This window comes from Zingiber officinale, chromosome 4B (genome assembly GCF_018446385.1).
Source record: "Zingiber officinale cultivar Zhangliang chromosome 4B, Zo_v1.1, whole genome shotgun sequence".
Taxonomy (NCBI): Eukaryota; Viridiplantae; Streptophyta; class Magnoliopsida; order Zingiberales; family Zingiberaceae; genus Zingiber; species Zingiber officinale.
In genome coordinates, this window is record NC_055993.1 from 135,772,301 (window position 1) to 135,793,964 (window position 21,664).

The following is a 21,664-nucleotide window of genomic DNA, read 5'->3' on the forward strand; positions in this document are numbered from 1 at the left end:
ACATCTATCAAGATGCTTTAAGTTCATGCAATAAGATGTAGTTGCTAGGAGTAGTTTTGAGTATCTCCTAATTAAAATTTCTTTGTATGTGAGTAATTATATTTGTTATGAAAGTGTAAGGATGATAATTTGTATATTTATCTTGATTATTTATTTAATAATATGTTATTGATTAAAGTAGATTTGTTTTTATTTATCTTTTATTTGTCTTTAGTATTAAAAGACAATAGTTTAAAACCTCTTGTCTTTTGCTAAAAAAGACAACGCTTTTATATGTGTTATGAAATTGTTGTCTTTGCTAGAAAAGACAACGTTTTTAAAGCGTTGCAAAAACGTTGTCTTTGTCACAAATGACAACGCTTTTAAAGCGTTGTCTTTGATCAGACTTTTAACAACAGTGCTTTTAACAACGCTTTTTAAGTCACATAGACAACGCTTTTAAAGCGTTGTCTATCAGCTTTTTTCTTGTAGTGATGTATCATTTCCCTCAGCGTCGACAAATGACGCAAACTTTCTACAGGAGGCTGTCATGAATACAGTCACCGACCAATATCGGAGACAAATTCTTTGAGTGTTCCTTGGGGCCTATTGTGTCGGCAATTGAAGCATATCGCGACATGGACGCGATCTTGCCATGGTTTTGACGTCAGGCAACAAAATTAATCGGAGTGGCAGTAAATAAGAGGGCATCGATTTCAAACGGGAGATCGTACATGCATTTAGAACTAACTTGGCTCTGATACCAATGTACATTTATATTCTAAATGCGTAATAGACGAATAAAATAAAAGCGGTAAAAACTTACAGCGATCGCCCGCAGATCCACAATCGGCAATGGCGAAACTCGTTGTCGGAAGAGTGATCACAGGATCGGAAAGCTCTCTGCAATTCCACAAACCAAATCCCGTCGCCTTGGATGTTCTCCTCTTACTCTCGTCGTTGCACACTAGTAATTTCACACACCCACTTGATCCTTGGACGCACCCCTTTTATATAGGAAAATAGACCAGGGGCATAATGGACTTTTCCATTATGAGTAGTGTGGAACGTGGGCCATGTTCTCATATCCCCACTATCCCCATTTCCAACAATATCCACTAAAATTGACAAAATATGGTATAACAATCTCAACCAAACTCAAAAGAATATAAGAATTATTAAAAGACGATCTCCACTATGAGATAAATCAAGCTCAATGTAAGCCTGATATGGAACCATATCAGACCCACGTTGGGTTATTTTAGTTAATTTTTTCTATAATATTTTAACACATTTGGATAAGTTAAAATATACAATGGATGACACTATTCGATTCCTTGTAACCTCAAAAATTTATAGGGCTTGAAATAGATGTAATCTGAGGTCTCTAGGTCCATCAGTAAATTTTTCTAGACATTCTTTTGTTGGAGCAATCTAGGTGCCCTAGGTTTTGATGTTTGGGCAAAGGTTTAAGTTAGGTTTATTGTTGTATTTGATATGCATTGTGAGTGTGCAGGATACAAGTACAACAAGAAAAGTCCAAGTGTGATCTTGGCAAAGGAGGAAAGTCCAAGAATGAGTCTTGGCGGTGTAAGTCCAAGCATGTAGTCTTGGCAACGTAAGTCCAAGTGTGACTTGGCAATGGATGAAGCCCCGGAGGTGAGGAGCCTCTTGGCAAAGGAAAACCCGACAATATAGACAAGGCCGAAGGAAGCTCCAGAAGGCAAGACGTGAAGGATGGGGAGACATCCGAGGGACGCGAGGCTGATGGAGGAGGCTAGAAGGCTAGGTCTAGGTTGGTCGGGCGAGAACGAGTGCTGAGTGAATGTACTCGAGGCAAAATCCTAAAATTAGGGGTTACAGTAGCGTTACTGTAGCAGTACTGTAGAGTTACGGTAGCAGCACTGTAGCGTTACTGTAGCAGTCGACTGATGCACTGTAGCAGAGAGCCGTTGAGATAGTCGTTGGCACCAGTCGACTGGTGCATTGACCAGTCGACTGGTAACGGGCAAATCAGGTTCTGATTTGTTCCAAGCTCTATAAGAAGGAGCTTGGTATGGCCGGCCAAGGGGACGAAATTAGACTTGGTTAAAGCCTAATTAGTAGTCACCAAAGTGCTCAAGAGATCTTTGTGTGCCAAGAGGTCTTGGTTGCTACTCGGAAAGCCTAGAGGTTCCACTGTACAAAAATTTTGTACAAAGGTCTGAACCTTTTCCTAGCTACCATGTGTTCTTTTAAATTAAATTTTGGATCGCCTGCGGAACTTAACACGTTTGATCCAAAACTTAATCTATTCGTTCTTTTAGGTTTTGACTTGGGTCTCCTGCGGAACTTAACACGTTCAACCCAAATCACCTTAAGTTATTAATTCCATTAAATATTAATTTCCATAATTGGTTCCCAGTACTGACATGGCGAGGCACATGGCCTTCTTGGATATGGGAGCAACTACCACCGACTAGACAAAACCTTTTATGGAAAGCTAATATTTAATTTCCTAAAATAACTTTAGGTTAACCGAAAAGAACAATCAAATCACAAGGAAAAAGAAAACAAAAGAACACAACATCGAAAAACATATTCGAAATACTAGAATCGCATGCCTCTTGTATTTGGTATTATTTCCAAAAATAACTAGTATGATCGGAAAGAAAATTACTAGTTATACCTTTTAGAAAGACCTCTTGATCTTCTCGTATTCCTCTTCTAACCTCGGACGTTGTGTGGGCAGCGATCTTCCGAGATGAGAAACCACCAAGCACCTTCTTCTCCTTTCTTCAAGTTTCGGCCAAGCACTATGCTTCCAAGAGATGAAGATCTTTTCCACCAATCAAGCTCCAAGGGATGTAAGCTTTCTCTCCTTCTTCTCCAAGCTAAAATCCGCCACCACTTGATCTTCAAGGAGGAAGAGGTCCGGCCACAAGAGAAGAGAAGAGGAAGGAGGCCGGCCACACCAAGGAAGAAAAGAGGGAGAAAATAATAGAGTTTTTACCATGAAGCCTTCTCTACCCCTCTTTTATAATCCTTGGTCTTGGCAAATAAGGAAATTTAATTAAAACTTCCTTAATTCTTTTGTCATGAAAAGGAAAAATTTATTTTAATTAAAATAATTTTTCTTCTCACTAAAACATGGCCGGCCACTTATTTCCTCAAATCAAGGAGAGTTTTAATTAAACAAGAATTAAAACTTCCTAATTTGTTTCCGGAAATTTATAAAAATTTCTCCAATAATTTTATCCCTTCATGATTGGTTTATAAAAAGGAAATTTAATAAATTAAAATCTTTCTTTTAAACATGTGGATAAAAAGAAAGTTATCTCTAAAAATTAAAATCTCTTTCAATCTACAAATAAGGAAAGATATCAAATCTTTTCTTAATCTTTTGTAGAAACTTATAAAAGAGAATATTTAATTTTTAAACTCTCTTTAAATCATGAATATGTTTAAAAGGAAAGTTTTCTTAAAATTTAAAATCCTCCTTTAATCAACAAATAAGGAAAGATTTCAAATTTTAAACTCTCTTTAATCATGTAGATGATTTACAAATAAGGAAAGTTTTACCAAAAATTAAAACCATCCTTTTAAACTACAAATAAGGAAAGAGATTAATCTCTTCTCTTAATCTTTTGTAGAAAGTTATAAAAGGAAATTTTAATTTTTAAACTCTCTTTAAAATCATGATATCCACATAAGAAATAATTTTAATAAAAATCCTTTTTAATATTCTAGTGGCCGGCCACCTAAGCTTGGGACCCAAGCTTTGGCCGGCCACCAACATGGCTCATCCACTTGGACTTGGCCGGCCCTAGCTTGGGTTCCAAGCTAGCTTGGCCGGCCCCATTGGATGGGTAAGAAGGTGGGTATGCGGTGGGTATAAATCTCTATATACTAGAGGCTACGATAGGGACCGAGAGGAGGAATTGGTTTTGGTCTCCCGATGAAATTAAGCATCCCGTGCTCGCCCCGAACACACAACTTAATTTCATCAATAATAATTCATTCCACTAAAGAACTATTATTGAACTACCGCACCAATCCCAAATTACATTTTGGGCTCCTTCTTATTATGAGTGTGTTAGTCTCCCTGTGTTTAAGATAACAAATGTCCACTAATTAAGTAAGTTAGTGACAACTCACTTAATTAATATCTAGCTCCAAGAGTAGTACCACTCAACTTCATCGTCATGTCGGACTAAGTCCACCTGCAGGGTTTAACATGACAATCCTTATGAGCTCCTCTTGGGGACATTCTCAACCTAGATCACTAGGACACAGTTTCCTTCTATAATCAACAACACACACTATAAGTGATATCATTTCCCAACTTATCGGGCTTATTGATTCATCGAACTAAATCTCACCCATTGATAAATTAAAGAAATAAATATCAAATATATGTGTTCGTTATTATATTAGGATTAAGAGCACACACTTCCATAATAACTGAGGTCTTTGTTTCTTTATAAAGTCAGTATAAAAGAAACGACCTCTAATGGTCCTACTCAATACACTCTAAGTGTACTAGTGTAATTATATAGTTAAGATAAACTAATACCTAATTACACTACGACCTTCCAATGGTTTGTTCCTTTCCATTATGGTCGTGAGCTACTGTTTATAATTTATAAGGTACTGATAACATGATCCTCTGTGTGTGACACCACACACCATGTTATCTACAATATAAATTAATTGAACGACTACATTTATCCTAAATGTAGATATTTGACCAATGTGATTCTTATTTCTAGATAAATGTTTATACCAAAAGCTAGGATTTTAGTATACACTCTAACAGACTGGTGCATTGACCAGTCGACTGGTAACGGGCAAATCAGGTTCTGATTTGTTCCAAGCTCTATAAGAAGGAGCTTGGTATGGCCGGCCAAGGGGACGAAATTAGACTTGGTTAAAGCCTAATTAGTAGTCACCAAAGTGCTCAAGAGATCTTTGTGTGCCAAGAGGTCTTGGTTGGAGTTGTGGTGAGGTTTCTCCACCCACAAGGAGGTTGAGCTAGCCGGAGTTTGCCGGGGACTAATCCACCGACGGATTGAGGGATCGTCCACCTTACGGACACGCCGTGGAGTAGGAGCAAGTTATCTCCGAACCACGTACACGCCTTGTGTTAGGGTTTGTGTTTGGTTTGTTGTCTTCTTCCTTCTTGTTTTAGGTTAACTTTCGTATTTGTTAGTTTGCTTTTGTATTCCGCTGTGCACTAACATTATAGGAAGTAAAGTTTTGGGTGAGAAGCTATTCACCCCCCCTCTAGCAGACGTCAAGGTCCCAACATCTTTTTCCAACAAACTTCATTATTTAACTATTAAGTATTTTTGAGGAACCAATCGTGGAATGGAATGCTAAAAAGGTGATTGTAATGCATATACCTTAGAGACTTGATGAAGCATGAATTTGTCTGAAATCTGAGTCAGACGGAGGCCGGCGGAGATGACGTTGGTGTTGACGGAGAGCCGACTTTGACGCACACTTGTATGCGCGTCAGAAAGGTGAACCCACACGTGGAACCCCCAAAGTCTGTGGTAGGAGAACTAGTGGTACTTAGACTCTGCACACACTCAAACAAGCACCCGGAGCATTAGAGATAAAAAATCAGGGAAAAATTCCTAGCGCAGGCCCTTCGACGCTTAAGTCTAGTCCTTTTTCTCCGGGAACGTAGTGTACAATGGAAAAAATAACTGTTGAAGACAAATGCGGATGTGTGCGTACCTGGCCAAGGAAGAGGCCTAGGACCTCATTTTTTATATGACCCTGCCTACCTTTTGAGCCTGACCGCTGTCAGCGAATGTCGGGTGTCAAGGTCCGTCGGGTGAGAGAGGATGTACGATGATCTCCTATTGGTAGAAGGAAGGTTCCACTATCAGGGAGTGACAGATCACTGGAATATTCCCTAACGTATGACAGTTATTCTCTGACAGGATGTTACGATTCTTTGATATTGTTATCGCTTGTGCTTTCTGTCTTACCCAGGTTCAGCTACACATAGCCGGGGATGACGGCTCATATGTGCTCCCAAGACTGAGCCTTGATGAAGAGAATGAGCTGTGGTGAACCGATTGGGTTTTATCTGAGACTGCGGTGAGGGGTCCATCTTTCACGATCTGACCACTGAAAAGTCGGTCGGGAGTTGTCTTAGTGAAAGTACCTAGATGTCAGGACCTGTCGGATGAGAGAGGATGTACGATAGCCTTCTATTGGCAGAAGGAAGATTCCACTCTTAGGGAGTGACAGATCACTGAAATTTTTCCTGTCGTATGACAATCATTCTCTGACAGGAGATTACGATTCTCTGATATTGTTGTTGCTTAGTGCTTTCCGTCCTGCCTAAGTTTAGCTACAAACAACTCGGGATAACTGTTCAGATGTGTTACCAGGACTAAGCATTGATGAAGAGGATGAGCTGTGGTGAACTGATCGGGTTTTATCTGAGATTGTGGTGAGGGGCTCATCTTTCACGATCTGACTGCTGAAGAGCCGGTCGGGATTTGTCTTAGTGAAAGTACCAGGACCATCTATAAAGTCTGAGCTGGAAAACTCCAATCAGTCAAAGGCAGGTTGGGAACTAGTCCAAGCTTCGTCTTATGTGTCAGATCTAGGGACCTGCCTTGACTGCGATTGACTTGGAATTATGTGGAAGATGATGCAAGGCGGTCTAACGACTCCTGTCTTTCCTTGACTGTCAACTATCATGTTCTCTTGACTATTGACTGTCATATCCTTTTAACTTTTTACTATCACGTCCTCTTGACTTTTGACTTCCTGCTCTTATCGGGCCCCTCCTTTAAGCACTGTATCAAAGCACATCATGTCCGTTTGAAGCTCCTCCAAAGGATTAGATCAAATTTTCAAAGAGAACCATCAGAAGTGGTAGAGAAATCCCATTCCTTGCGGCACCAAGTGAACCTAACAGTATCAAGACGTAATTTGTGGAGTCTACGTAGGAGAACAATTTGTAGAAGGGCATGGTGAGCGTGCTCTGATTTTGTTTCTTATCCTTCTGACTCTCTCGTTTGTTTTGTTGCTCCCCATTAAATCTCTGTTACATTATATCGATTAAAGTTAACAAAATATGGTATAACAATCTCAACCAAACTCAAAAGAAAATAAAAATTATCTAAAAAAGACAACCTCCACCATGACCAAAATTCACTGATGGACTGAGAGATCTTGAATTGGACTCATTTCAGGTCCTGTAGATTTCTGAGGCTACAAGGAGTCTAACGGTGCCGTCTATTGCATATTTTGACTTCTCCGAAGGTGTTAAAATATTATCAAAAGAAACATATTAAACTCTAATCATGTGGATTCCATATCAAGCTTGTATTATGCTTTGCATGCATGCATGCATATCTTCTGAAGAAAAAGAAATGAGAAGATGGGAGGAAAGAGAAGAGAGGATACGCGCATTGTAGAAAGTGAAGAGAAAAGAAATTGTATATATAAAAAATAGAAAAGAGAATAAGTAAATGATTGAAGGGTAGAATGAGAAGATTAAAAAATTAAGTAGGATAAATATCAAAGTATTATATATATATATATATATATATATATATATATATATATATATATATTATCAATTCATAAATCTAAATATGTTTTTTTTATATAAATTATCGTTTTATAAAACATTCAATGATTGAAGGGATATCCACTCACATGTGTTCTATGGGCATGTCAATGGCTTTAAATACCAGCAGACAACTTCACAGTCTACTGTGGCATACATAAGAGCACGGGGCCCACTTCCCACGTCCAATACTAATCGACATTGGCCCAGTCCGAAGTGAAACTTTCATTCTCCCCTTTAGTAAGTTTTCAGAATTTACATTTTACACCTTTATAGTTTTGCCATTTCGTCTAATCGAGCCGAGACCACTCCTGTCATTTTAGGAGTGTTGTGTCACGAGAGCCATTGCCGTTCCAAATTCCACCTCCTCAGTCCTCCCTGCCAGCTTCCAGCTCGGACCAATTTCTCCTCTTCATCTTCTCTCCGATCGGATAAGGTAATGAATATGCCTCGGATTATTATTCGGTTGTGTGGATCTTGAGTAGGAATATGAACAAGATTCCATGTTTTCGAACGTTTTTTTTTGCTGTTTTGTATTTCAACTGCGATTTTTTTGGCAAAACAGGTTGATACTGGAAGATCCAATCCCCATTAGGGTTGCTGCAAGTGCCTGAGTTGTTCCAGATCCAGCTCAAAGTTTCCACCTTGCTGTTGCGCTGTGGCTATCATCGAAGAGTTGAATCTTTTACCATAGAGTTTGTGTTTGTTTCGAATATCTAGGGTTTGGGCTTCCGAACGAGTGCCTAGATGAAGGATTCCCACTCACCTCTCCTATCGTTCCTCCCTAAGCTCGCCTCCTCTCCGGAAGGCATCAAATTCGACGGCCACGGGCACCTTGGTTTTCCCGGACTGGGGGCTTCCGGCTTGAAGAAGAGAGGCCAGAGCAACCGCTCATGGATCGAGATCGACAGCACTGGAAGCATGCGTGTGGTTGCGCTTGATAAGACCGCTTTGATGAAGAGGTGCGGCTTGCCGTCCCGGGATCTGCGTCTTCTGGATCCGGTGTTTGTTTACCCTTCCACCATTCTCGGCCGCGGGAGCGCCATCGTCGTCAGCCTTGAGCAAGTCCGGTGCATAATAATGGCGGATGTTGTGTTGCTCGTCAGGTCTGCTGATAACTCTTCGATGCAGTATGAAACAGAACTGTGTCAGCGGCTGCGTATGATGAATGATCAAAATGGTATCTCTCTGCCAACTATGGATAAACTACTCTCTTGGAACTCCAAATTCAAGAACACAGTTTAGGGTTTAGACACTATAATTTCTCAAGTGGATTCAATTTTTCATAGCTTAAGCCCTTGGAAATTTATGCTAAGCGATAGAAATTTCTCTTCATGCTATTCTTGCTGTGGTTATTGTTGCACTATTTCCTAAATTACTATCCAAGCTAACATAATATCAATGTTTAAGGAATAGAGGGACTCTAGATCATTTCCCTATGTACTTGCTTGATCTTGAACTTGCAGGAGGTAATTGATAATGATCTTAGCTTTCTAATATTTAAGAGTTCGATTTCTTTTGTAAAAATTGCTCAAAATTTTAGGGAAATCAGTTACCTGATCAATCTTCTAAGATATAAAGCTCAATTGTTTGATGAAAGCTAACTTGCTGGTGCACCTTTTTGGAAATTTTGCTCTTGATAATTTGTTGTCCTTCTTACAGATGACCTTCCGTTTGAGTTCAAGGCTCTAGAACTTGCTCTAGAAATGGCATGCACTTTACTTGATAGTCAGGTACTTGTATTCTGAATTTTTTTAAAAAAATGTTCTTTTTTAAGCTCACTATCACTGTAATTCTGACATGCAGTATCTATTGTTCTGAAACATAGTATCTTGCTCGTGAATTATTTTTGTGAACATTGGACAATAGAGAAGAGTTCTTTTATCTTGCTTGTCTACTTAAACAGGTAACTGATTTGGAAATTGAGGTTTATCCTGTGCTGGAGGAACTAGCATCATCCGTTAGCACTGCTAACCTTGAGCATGTCAGAAGACTAAAAAGTCAGCTTCTAGCATTAACTCATAGGGTTCAGAAGGTACTTGAAACATTTTTTTACTAGGATAAATTTGGTTCGCCCTCTGAATTTTATAGTTCATTTGAATTGTTTCCACTATTAGAATGTTGCACAGGGACATCCATTGCTAGTGAGTCGTATGATCAAAGTTTTTTTATTCTTGCACCCAAACACAAGTGGTTCATCAGCAAGAATGTTTCTGTCCAAAATTATACTGCTTAGAAATTTTAGATAATTTAGGTGAGTTTAAGATAGATAATTTAACTTCAAGTCACCAAGTTAAATAAAAGTTTTAAAGTTACTCTGATCAACTGAAAGTTTCCCAATAAAGTTATGTGATTTGGTCTTAAATTGATACCTTAGTATCTATTTTTCAGATGCATGACGAAATAGAACAGCTCATGGATGACGATGGGGACATGGCTGAGATGTACTTAACTGAGAAGAAGGAGAGAATGGAATCTTATTTATCTAATGAAGCATACATTAACAACACACAAACTGGTGATTGGGTCTCACATTCTGCACCTGCCTCACCCACCTGTTCTAGTAGTGGTCTACCAGAGAAAGGCTCAAGCAATTTGAGCTTCAGCAAGCATGAGAGCTCAAGAGAATCCTCTACTAAGGGAAGACAAGTTGAAGTACTAGAGATGTTACTTGAAGCATATTTTGTAGTCATTGACAGTACTCTAAGCAAATTATTATCTGTAAGTGTTAGACTCCAGTTTTGTTTATTGACATGCTAAGCTTGTCACATGGAAACATATAAATTTAGTTGTTTAAAAAATAATTTAATGCTTTAGGTGTAAATAAATATTCATTTAATCATAACATGGTAACAACATGATAGTTCATATTTGTTTGTTAGATCGCAAAAGCATATACTGGACTTTCTGTAAAAAGTTTATGCATTTCAGATTTGGATAATTCTATATCATTTCACTAAATTGTCTGATGATTTCTTTCAATATTGATCTTAAGTGTCTAAATCATTTAATTTGGTTATTTCACAGCTTAAAGAGTACATCGATGACACAGAAGACTTCATAAATATCAAGCTGGTAAGTAATTAGTAAATTATCAATCTCTAGTAAGAAATCTGTATTGCTGGATTCTTTTCAAATCATTCATGGTATGAACAGGACAATGTTCGGAACCAGCTCATCCAGTTCGAGTTGCTTCTTGCAGCCGCGACATTTGTGGTGGCCATGTTCGCCGTTGTTACCGGAGTCTTTGGTATGAACTTTGAGGACTCTGTGTTTGACACTGCATCCACTTTCAATTGGGTGGTGGTTTTATCAAGCATATTATGTATAGTGGTATATTCCTTCATTTTATTATACTTCAAGCACAAAAAATTGCTTCCGGTATGAAATGTTCTCCTCGTTGCAGTCGTCTTATATTCATTGATTATTCTTGTGCAGATTCAAACAAACAGTTATGTTGTAGTTTTTGCATCAGGTTCTTATGAACAATTCATATTGTTTATATTCATCTATTATGTGCCCCCTATTTCTAGTGATGTTTTTACGAAATGAACCATTTTATACTTTAGTGGTTTTAAATTAGGGATACCTAGTGAATGCGATGTCTTGAATTGTTTAGTCATTAGTGTAAACTACGTACATTATACTCACATAATATCCTCTTGAGGCATTTACAAAGTTCTTTATTGTGTATATTTTGACCATAAACAGCACTTGATATTATACTTTCAATGTGAGTATCATGTTTTATTTTATTGTATTCTCTGTCTAATTATTTCTCCTTTAATCTTCTTGTATTTGTGTCCATGAATTACGCTCATAAATGAGCCACTCTCTTTGTCTAATTATATATCAAATTGGACAGATTTAAAATTAATTATAGTTTTCTGTCACTTGACTCACTTCAGTAGCTTCCAATTAGATATTAAATTCCTATTCAGTCAATAAATTGATTGCATTAGTCACTTGATTTTATTGGCTAGAAAAACTAATTTCTAACAAAATCTAGCTATTTCAATTCCTTTGTCTCAACAAAGGGTTAGAGTTGTAAAGGAACCAATACTTTGTGATGTTCAAACTTGTGTGTGATAAAAAGAATCGAGTTAAACTAACTAAGCTTAAAATTAAACAAGCTGTTCAAACCAATTGTTTAAATTTGGCCTTTGGTTTTTCTTTTCGAGCTTAAGTAAAAAAAATTGTTTTAAAATTTATTTAGGTGATTAATGAATTTGATATTACAAAATTATCTATTTATTTTATTTTTTTTAAATTTGATTAAAAAAAAACTTTATTCATATTGCAGCAATCCTCATTTCAGTGATATCACGTGTATGTATCATCTGTGACGGCATAAAAAATTTTAAAAAATATATTTATTAGAGAAAAAGTTGATATTATTCAATCTCATCATGGTAAGATATAGATAATCTGAGATATAGATAAATAAATTATGAAGATATTTAATTCTATCACATGACCTTAGGAGGTTAGACTATCAGTTAAAAAAACTTGATTAATGAATATTAATATAATTAAATAAATAGAAAATTATTTATCGTACCAAAAAATCTCCAACCAGGAAAAATCGTTGATAAAATTTGTGTTCAAAATTCATTAACTTTTTCTTTAAAAAAACATAAATTTTAAGGGTCATCATCCAAAGAAATTCTTATATTTGAAAGAAACTAAATTGATTCGGTTAAAACCGAAAATAAACCGGTACACATTTTTTTAGACCAAATTGGCCACCACTGACAGGCCGCCCAATTCGTAAACCAAATCCTGCCTTGGAGCCTATCCAATCGTAAGGCAGATAAAGATGCGAGTAACACCACTGTCGACACGCCAAATCACTGACTGTAACTTTCCTAGGAGTCTGTCCAATCGTAAGGCAGGTAAAGAGTAGGGTAGGAACAGTTCGAATATTTCCGTTTCCTTGCTCACCACGGCTCCGTTGGACCATATAACGCAACGTTGCGCGACCGGGAATCGATAGAAACCCTAAAACAAACCTAAATAAAGCCTAATTTGTGAGCGGAGCTTTTGGCATTTGGCGGCGAACTATCCGGCGATTCAGGTCGTGTCTCCCTCTTTCGAAGCTCTTGTTCTAAATCTTTGTTTTATTTTGGTTCGCTGAATCTCAGGAACTTCTCCATCTCTTTTCTTATTTGTCCGTCATTGCCGCCTTCAGAAGCGATGAAACCTTTTATTGCTTTGGTTATTCTTTTCATGATGTTGTTGCGCTCTGGTAGTGCATCTTCTCTCTTTGTATCTATCACAGAGTAATCGGTGCGCGTGACCCCAGAAAAATTTCTTTGTTGTTGCTTGTCAGATTATTCGAGAAATTTGAACCTGATTCTTACTCTTTCTCAATTATAATTTGTTATTATTCTATTTGTCGTAGGTGTATCTAAATTTCGCAGCAGCCACCAATATGGCTACTCGTAAGTACCAAGACCTCTTCTCAGCTAAACAGTTTTTTTTTTTCTTTTCGAACAACGGCCTAGTTTCTTGAAGTATGCGGTTTGTAGTTTGATGATGACATAAATGGAGTAATTTGATATGATTTTATAGTTCTTTTTTTTTAAAAAAAAAATTGATATGACAAGTAACCAATAAAGAAACCCAGATTCCCCATTATTATTTGTAGCATTCTTCCTTTCATGAACTATGGTTTGTAGGTTCATTCCTGTGCTATATATTCCATCATTCAATGTTAAATGCACTATAAAGGGATGGAAATGTATTGGGCACTAGCTGTTTGTCTTCAACTGGAATTTATACTAGTTTGATTCACTTTCTTATACATTCCTCGAGAAAATTTTAGATACTTAAATGCTTTTAAACAACCCTCAAGAAATGACAATCTCCCTTTCTGCAGGTGTTCAGTTTGAAAACAATTGTGAAGTCGGGGTATTCTCTAAGTTAACAAATGCCTACTGTTTGGTTGCAATTGGAGGATCAGAGAGCTTTTACAGGTTAGTGCTTCAAAATGGACCAAAAAATGATTATGCTTACTCAGTAGGAACACTATGGTTCGCTGATGCAGTGTGTTTGAGTCTGAGTTGGCTGATGTTATCCCTGTGGTCAAGACCTCTATAGCAGGAACTAGAATTATTGGACGACTTTGCGCTGGTAAATACTAAATGGACACTTTATTCAAGTCTGTTGTAACTTTACATGTTTCTATATTATGACATTTTATTTTCTTCAACGCAGGAAATAAGAATGGGCTTCTTTTGCCACACACCACAACTGACCAAGGTAATTTCCTCCCCTCCAATACTTCCCCATTTCTTTTGTTTATCGCCTCTTTTATTTTGGATAATTTTGTTTTTCTTTTCCTATTTTTTTTTTTGGCAAGACTGCGATGCATTTTATAGTTCACTTAACTAGTATGTTCTGTAGCTCATTTGTATATATTTTGTGCCTTTATGATAATGGTGTGAACTCTCAAGATCAATTTACAGACCCTGTAGTCCAACTTTATATCATAAATTATGAACATTAAATCACCAAACATAGTGATGGTTATAGGTAATATGAGTTATCATGGCAAATCTGTGAACCTTTGGGAATAGCCAGTGTTGAACACGGAAAAATGCAGGCTTTAGGAATTATAGGAAGATATGTTAAAATCAGGATAAATATAGGATAATTATATATGTAATCTTACGATTTGTCATAGAGGATCAACATTGTTATTCTTAAGGATCCTGAGGCTGACCATAATCACTTAATTGAGAATTTACTTTAGAGAACCAACTTGAAAGAGTATTGTTCAATTCAAAGAAGAATTAATAATGCAACTCTATGGTATTCTTTGATGTTGTCCTATTGCTACTATCTGATAACATATGACGCGAAATAGGATAAACATACATTAGATATATATATTTGTTGCCTGCATTTTTAGAGGTGCTACATGATTATTCTCAAGGATTCTGAGCTTGGGCATAAGGTACTGACTTGAAAGAGTATATTATCCAGTTGTAGAAGATTATCTAGTGTAGCAACCTATTGAGCATTGAGATGATTAACTGTGGATAGAAAGAAATAGAGCAGGAATTGTTTTTACTTGCAGTTGCACTAGAGAGTGTTGTTAGTCAGAAATAATATTTGATGAGTTAAACCAGAAATATATTTGTTGAATTAACTACTTTACGTCTGTAGTTATAATATATATAAAATTGGCTCCAATTAGTTGAGATTTATAAAGTTTGTTTGTTGTTGACTGACTAATATAACTTGATACAAGTCGAGTTAATTGTGCAAATAATTTGTCAGTTAAAAGCATGCGTTAACTGAGAAGACAATCTTTCTCTATGGCATTACTGGATTAGTTATTAGCATTCAGTTCCTTCCATAAATGGCACATGCTCAAGGGCTGACGCTATTGTCAGACTAATTCCAGAACAAGAGAGCAATTAACCTAACAGCTTTAATGAATCAATGAAGAGAATGCCATGATTTTTTATTCAAAGAACTTGTGATTGATTAATAGTTGATATAGAGAAAAATCAGAAAAATGCTTGTTCGATTGCATACAGGTGTATTTTTGAGCATTGCCTAAAATCATCTTATGCTTATTGTTATTTAGAGCTACAACATCTGAGGAACAGTCTGCCTGATGGTGTGGTTGTCCAAAGAATAGACGAAAGGCTATCTGCTTTAGGCAATTGCATTGCTTGCAATGACCATGTTGCTCTTACACATCCTGATCTGGATAGGGTAAGTTATTTTCTTCATCTCATAATCAGGATTATACCACACTATTGACCTAAGCAGAAGTCAGTTCAATCCCATACTAAGTAAACCTCCTTTTTCTTTCAGGAAACCGAAGAACTCATTGCAGATGTACTTGGTGTGGAAGTGTTTAGGCAAACAATTGCTGGAAACATACTTGTGGGAAGTTACTGTGCATTTTCGAATAAAGGGGGTCTGGTTAGTTTCTGAGCAGGAATCATTCTTGTTGGACGTACCATTGCTCTCCCTCTTCTTATCTCTCTGTAATCCAAATACAGGTACACCCTCATACATCTATCGAAGACCTTGATGAACTCTCAACTCTTCTCCAAGTCCCTCTGGTCGCAGGAACAGTGAACCGTGGCAGCGAGGTTATTGCTTCTGGAATGACTGTCAATGACTGGACAGCTTTCTGTGGATCTGACACCACTGCGACAGAGCTCTCCGTCATTGAAAGTGTCTTCAAACTAAGAGACGCACAGCCAAACATTATTGTAGATGAGATGAGGAAGTCGCTCATCGACAGCTACGTGTGATATCTTGGATCTAGATAGCAATGGAATACTATGGAGCTAAGATTGCTCAGGAGTCGACTATGGATTCAACCTTATGGTGGCCAAAATTATTGTAATACAGAGTTTGTTATTTGCTGAGTGTGGATTGTGAAAGTTAGCTAATGGAGATTAAGCTAAGAAAGAGCTTCACTTAGTTTGGTGAAATACCAAGTGAATTGGTATGGAGATAACGGAGGGTTGTGAAGGACTTTGTTTTTTTGTACTCGATAATCTAAATTAGAAATGCCTTTATATTTATGATTTATGCCCACTTTATTTTAAATTATAAATAAATTTGGTGTCTGTTGTAGTTGCAGTAGTTGTTGCGTTCGCCACCATGGCGTCGTCGTTGTAATCCATTTGTTCTACAACCTCAAGTGAGTCGATATTGACAAAAGATAAATATTCAACTCAATGTAACTACATGAACTTAATAATTCGTAGTTTAGTTGCCCTTGAGTGTCCCAATTCTCATCGAGCTACAAACCCTAAATTTAAGTACAAGTATTGTATTCCTTTCTATGAGAAACAAATTCTAAATTTAAGAATATTGACCCATCTTTATAAATGTTTTTTGATTTATCCGTCGGTGAAAAATTTTTATAAATGTTTTTCGTCGTCGGTGAAAAATTTCTATGAAACTGAATCGATCAATTTCAAAATTAATCGATTTAAAAAATTAAATATCTAAATTATATAAAAAAACTTACAAGTACCAAAATTAAGCGATTTAAAAAGCTAAATATCTAAATTATATAAAAAAACTTACGAGTACCGTAAAATCATTATAGAAATCATAAAAATAATTATTATTTTTTTCATAAAGAAGTCTTGAATTAGCCGTTGAAATATTTATACATTGTGCATTGACCATGTCGAATCTGTTTCGACATAACAGAAATATATAATAGATTATAAATCCGAAATGAATTTAGTTCTTGAAATACCTCAATCGACATTGTTGTAAACTCTGAAAACTACGAACAACACAGATCCGACGATAAGGTGGGCCCCACCCCGCAGGAGGTCAGCGTCACGTGGAAGGTCAAAGTCAAGATGGTCAACACCCCCAGGATAACGTCCGATCGGGCGACCCCATCAGCCGATCGGACTAAGAAATGGTCGGTCCGACATTATAACAGCTCGGTCTCGCACCGAGCTTCCGACGCTCAAAGCCCCAGTATCACCAAAGTAGGCGTCAACCAGCAAGGCATGTGCCAGGCGGACATCTGGATCGGGCAAAGATCATATCACAGCCAGCGAACACGACCCAGCAAGCCTAGACAGTGAAAGTGTTATGATGTATACTAAAAGCCTAGTATTTTGTATGAACATTTATATTTTGAAATGAGAATCATTTTGGTCAAATGTTGCATGTTAATGCAGTTGTCCATTTAATTTATATTGTAGATAACATGGTGTGTGGTGTCATATAAAAGATCATGTTATCAGTTCCTTATAAATTATAAATAGTAGCTCACGACCGAGATGGATAGGGACAAACCATTGGAACAGTTGTAGTGTAATTTGGAATTAGTTTGTCTTGACTATATAATTACTGCAGGATCGAAAAGAATTAAGATATCTCCACAATTACATGATATTGTCCACTTTGGGCCTAAGCCCTCATGGTTTTGCTCTTGGACTCTACCCAAAAGGCTTCATGCCAAATGGAGATATCTTTCTCTTATAAACCCATGATCGGGACTATGTTTGCAACCTTCCAACCCTAACAATCCCCCCCCTCAAACAAAGGACCACAGGCTTCCCATGTCCGATCCTCGACCCACCAAGTCTTCCTACCCCTCGGTCCAACCGACCTACTAGGACTTCCTTGCCTAGTCGCAACTAGGACTTCCTGCCTGGTATCTGGTGCTCTTGATCCGAACATAGGAACCCCCACTTTCTTTATTCGATGTCAATATCGTACCCATATGGCTCAATCAGATCATAGCTCTTGTGCACAGTCGACGTTTAAACCTTCTGGCAGTCTGGGCTCTGATACCACTTGTTGGATCGTGAATTTCGCTAGAGGGGGGGGGGGGTGAATATCAATAAAAATTTTCGAGTACGAGTACGCAGCGGAAAACAAAAAGAGAGAGCACGGCTAACAAAGTCGATTTACTTGGTTCGGAGCCTTTGTCGACTCCTACTCCAAAGCCCGCACATAAGGGTTCTTTCATTGGGCAATCCACTAGCAATTCGAATATTGATTACAAAGATTAAGTACAAAAATGCTAGAAAGGAAATACCGACAATTATGAAAATAAGACAAGAAAAGAAAGAACTTTGTCGGAGAACTTTCGCAGTGTCGCAGGAGCACAAAAGAGTAGATTCTGATTTGATGTTGGAGCTTCAGCCTTGACCCTCCTTATATAGGAGGTTCGAGGCGCCTGGAACCTTCAGGGCGCCTTGACCATGACTTAGTCGAGCCAACGAGTGAACTCCACGTGGCACAACGATGTTGGGGATAAGTTTTCACCTCCGGGCGCCCGAACCTTGATTTCCAGCAGCTTCCTTCCTGTCAGAAAACGTTAGTCCGAGATACTTATATCTCCTACAAAACAGATTATTAGCACAGTTATAATAAACAGAAATAGTGTTAATTAGATTTTGTCTCTCCGAGACCGGATTCTAGTCAGGATCTCGACTTAGAGTTTCGAAATAGTTCTAAGTCAAATCGGCGCCTAAGTTCCCTTCCCGGGAACGCGTCCTCACAGTCACTCCCCTCTAGTGACTTACCTTTACTTACCTGCCAGGTCAGCTCTTCGACCCATTTGGACTTCGTGCCAGCTATCCGGTCAGCCCGTCGACCTAACTGGACTTCGTGCCAAACGTCTGGTCAGGCCGTCGACTCATTTGGACTTCATGTCAGCTATCCGGTTGGCCCATCGACCTAGCTGGGCTTTGTGCCAGACATCAGGTCAGCCCGTCGACCTGTCTGGGCATCTCTTGCACATTCGGTCAGAGTGTTAGATCAACAACAAAACTAACTTTGTTGGTGCAACATCCCTCAGGTCAAGGTTGACCTGGTTGACCAAGCTGAGTCTTGGTTTGAGTTTAGATGTTTGACAATAAGAAATTGATTGAAGAAGAGTCAAGTAGGTCAAGGTTGACCGGATACTTGACTGGGAAGTCCTAACTGGGATGTTAGGTAGAATGGAAGTCCTGGTGAGTGAAGTCAGGCAGAAGAAAAGTCCTAGTAAGTGAAGCTAGGCAGATTGAAAACCCTAGTGAGTGAAGCTAGGTGAAAGTCCTGGTGAGTGAAGCCAGGTGAAAGCCCTAGTGAGTGAAGCTAGGCAGATGGAAAACCCTAGTGAGTGAAGCTAGGTGAAAGTCCTGGTGAGTGAAGCCAGGCAAGGGAAAATCCAGATAGATCAAGGATGATCGGACATCTGGTGTTGGGAAGTCCAAGTAGGTCAAAGGATTGACTGGATACTTGGCACGAGGAAATACAGATAGGTCAAAGGGATTGACCAGACATCTGATGGAAGTCCAAGTAGGTCAAGGTGACCGGATACTTGGCATGAATAGAAAAGTCCAAGTGGGGCAAAGGTTGACCGGACACTTGGTGGGAAGTCCTAGCAGGTCAAAGGGTGACCGGATGCTAGGCATGATGTACCAACAGGTCGAGGTTGACGGATGTTGGTTTGAGAGGCTTGAGACTTGGTTTGGGCAAAAACCAAGTCTTTGGATCGATCGATGGATCGATCCAGAGATGGATCGATCGATGGATCGATCCAGGCCTTTCTAAGCGAACAGAGAGCCTGCGGATCGATCCGTGGATCGATCCAGATGTCCCAATCGATCGGTGGATCGATTGGGACGCCGCTGCTTCGCGCGATAAGCGCTGGATCGATCCGTGGATCGATCCAGGCGAGTACAGAGGCGCTCTGGATCGATCCGTGGATCGATCCAAAGCCTCCCCGATCGATTGGGAACATTCGAATTGATCGGGATCAGACCGTTGGCGTCGATAAAGGCCGCAGGCGCACGATTCCTTCGGCATCCCTTCTCCGATTCACTCCAGATCTCTCGCCAGCTCCTCCACAGCACTCACAAAGCTCAGATCACCAGTTGTTGAAGGATCTTGGAAGTTCTCCAAGTCAAGAGGCGGATCAAAGCCAAGAAGAGAAGCTAGGGTTAGGGTTTATACTCATTGTAAGCTTGTAAGCTTGTATTTCTTGTATCCTTTCCCTCTCTTCTTGTATTGAGTCTTGTAGGGCTTCTCCGCCCTTGGTAGTTACCATAAAGGAGAGTTTTATTTAGTGGAGGGTGTGTGTGTTGGTGTGGATCCTTGGATTAGTCACCTCTTGTGAGGTGGATACCAAGTAAACCAACCGTGTTAGCGTTGTGTGATTGTTTCTTTGTATTTCTGCTGCACATCTTTGAAGAAACAAGCAACGCCTAGCAACGCCGAGCAACGAGCGAACGCGACGAGCTATTCACCCCCCCCCCCCTCTAGCTACTTTTGGTCATAACAAGTGGTATCAGAGCGAGGCCGCTCTTTACCGGAATCATCGCCGGAAGGGTCAAGCATAACAAGAAAAGCTAGAGGGTGAAGAAGGTGGTGCAAATTCTTCAAGTTCAAGACTTTATCAAGCTCAACTTCAAGATGCAATTCCAAGATGGACTTGGATTTGACACAAGGGTGGCTCCACCGTACACATCCACAAGCTTCGATTCTTGGAAATCAAGAATCGAAAATTTTCTTATGATGGAGATAGAGCAATGGTTTGCTCTAATGGAAGGCTTCAAGGCTCCAAGAAATTCAAAGGGCAAAGTTCTCAAGAGGAGCAAGTGGAGCCAAGAGCAAGTTCAAAGGTGCGATGCAAATGACAAAGTGACCAAGCTTTTGGTCAACTTATTGCCAAGCACCATCCTTTGCAAGATTGGAGAATTTGAAGATGCAAAGGAATTATGGAGCAAAGTGGCCAAGCTTCATGAAGAGATCCCCTCCACTGTACAAGAGCAAGAAGTATCCATAGAGGGTGACTCTTTGGAGCAAGACCAAGAGGAGAACTCCGAGGTTGAGAGATGCTCAACCTCCGAGGAAGAGGAAATCCAAGAAGCTTCATCCTCAAGGGAATGCAACGAAGGGAACAAGGAGGGAACATACTCCTTGTTTCATATTCAAGAAGATGAAGCCTCCACCTCTAGGATTGAGGGGGAGCAATCCTTGGTGACGCCGGATCAAGAAGAAGGAGAAGCTTCTACATCCGGGTCAAGAGGAAAAGATGCCACCCCTACAAGCAAAGGTATAAATATTTCAATTAATAATGAAAATCATATTATATGCTTTGAGTGTAGGGAACATGGGCACTATAAGAGCAAGTGCCCTAAATTGGCCAAGAAGAAGGGCCAAGTGGCACAAAAAGGCAAGGTGAAGCCCAAGGAGATCATCCCCAACACAAAGAAGAGCAAGGAGCATATTATATGCTTCTCTTGCAATCAAAAGGGGCATTACCGAAGTCAATGTCCCAAGGGGAAGAAGGTGGTCAAGGCTCAAGGAGGCACTAGTCAAGGGGGAGCCTACAAGGTAAAGAAGAAGGTATCTTTTATTGAGCCTACCCCTTTACATTATGGTAAAAAGCATGATAGTTCTAATTTTTATCATTTTAATGCGATTTATCATAAGAATAGGAAGCATGAGGGATTTAAGGAAAAGCATGTGGCCCTACATGCCAAAACTACCCAACCTAAGGTTAGGAAGGTAGATGGACACTTGGGCAAGAACACTAAGGATAATAGATACTGTTGGAGTGTATACTGAAAGCCTAAGCTTTGTAAACATTCATTATGA

The 21,664-nt window shown here is 39.0% G+C and overlaps 2 protein-coding genes across 2 annotated transcripts; both read left to right on the plus strand.

Moving 5' to 3' along the window:
• Positions 1 to 7,862: 7,862 nt before the first annotated feature.
• LOC121976913 (magnesium transporter MRS2-5-like) lies at positions 7,863 to 11,069 on the plus strand. The gene is made up of 7 exons (XM_042529324.1): positions 7,863 to 7,997; positions 8,127 to 8,741; positions 9,224 to 9,294; positions 9,468 to 9,596; positions 9,953 to 10,282; positions 10,589 to 10,636; positions 10,718 to 11,069. Exons 2-7 carry the CDS (start codon positions 8,309 to 8,311, stop codon positions 10,946 to 10,948), a joined length of 1,242 nt encoding a protein of 413 aa, XP_042385258.1. The 5' UTR covers positions 7,863 to 7,997; positions 8,127 to 8,308; the 3' UTR covers positions 10,949 to 11,069.
• A 1,426-nt stretch (positions 11,070 to 12,495) lies between these two features.
• Positions 12,496 to 16,119, plus strand: LOC121976914 (eukaryotic translation initiation factor 6-2-like). Its single transcript, XM_042529325.1, has 8 exons — positions 12,496 to 12,638; positions 12,966 to 13,005; positions 13,443 to 13,539; positions 13,611 to 13,696; positions 13,781 to 13,825; positions 15,162 to 15,292; positions 15,395 to 15,505; positions 15,586 to 16,119. The coding sequence occupies exons 2-8, from the start codon at positions 12,996 to 12,998 to the stop codon at positions 15,841 to 15,843; spliced, it is 738 nt and encodes a 245-aa protein (XP_042385259.1). The 5' UTR covers positions 12,496 to 12,638; positions 12,966 to 12,995; the 3' UTR covers positions 15,844 to 16,119.
• The last annotated feature ends 5,545 nt before the right edge of the window (positions 16,120 to 21,664 follow it).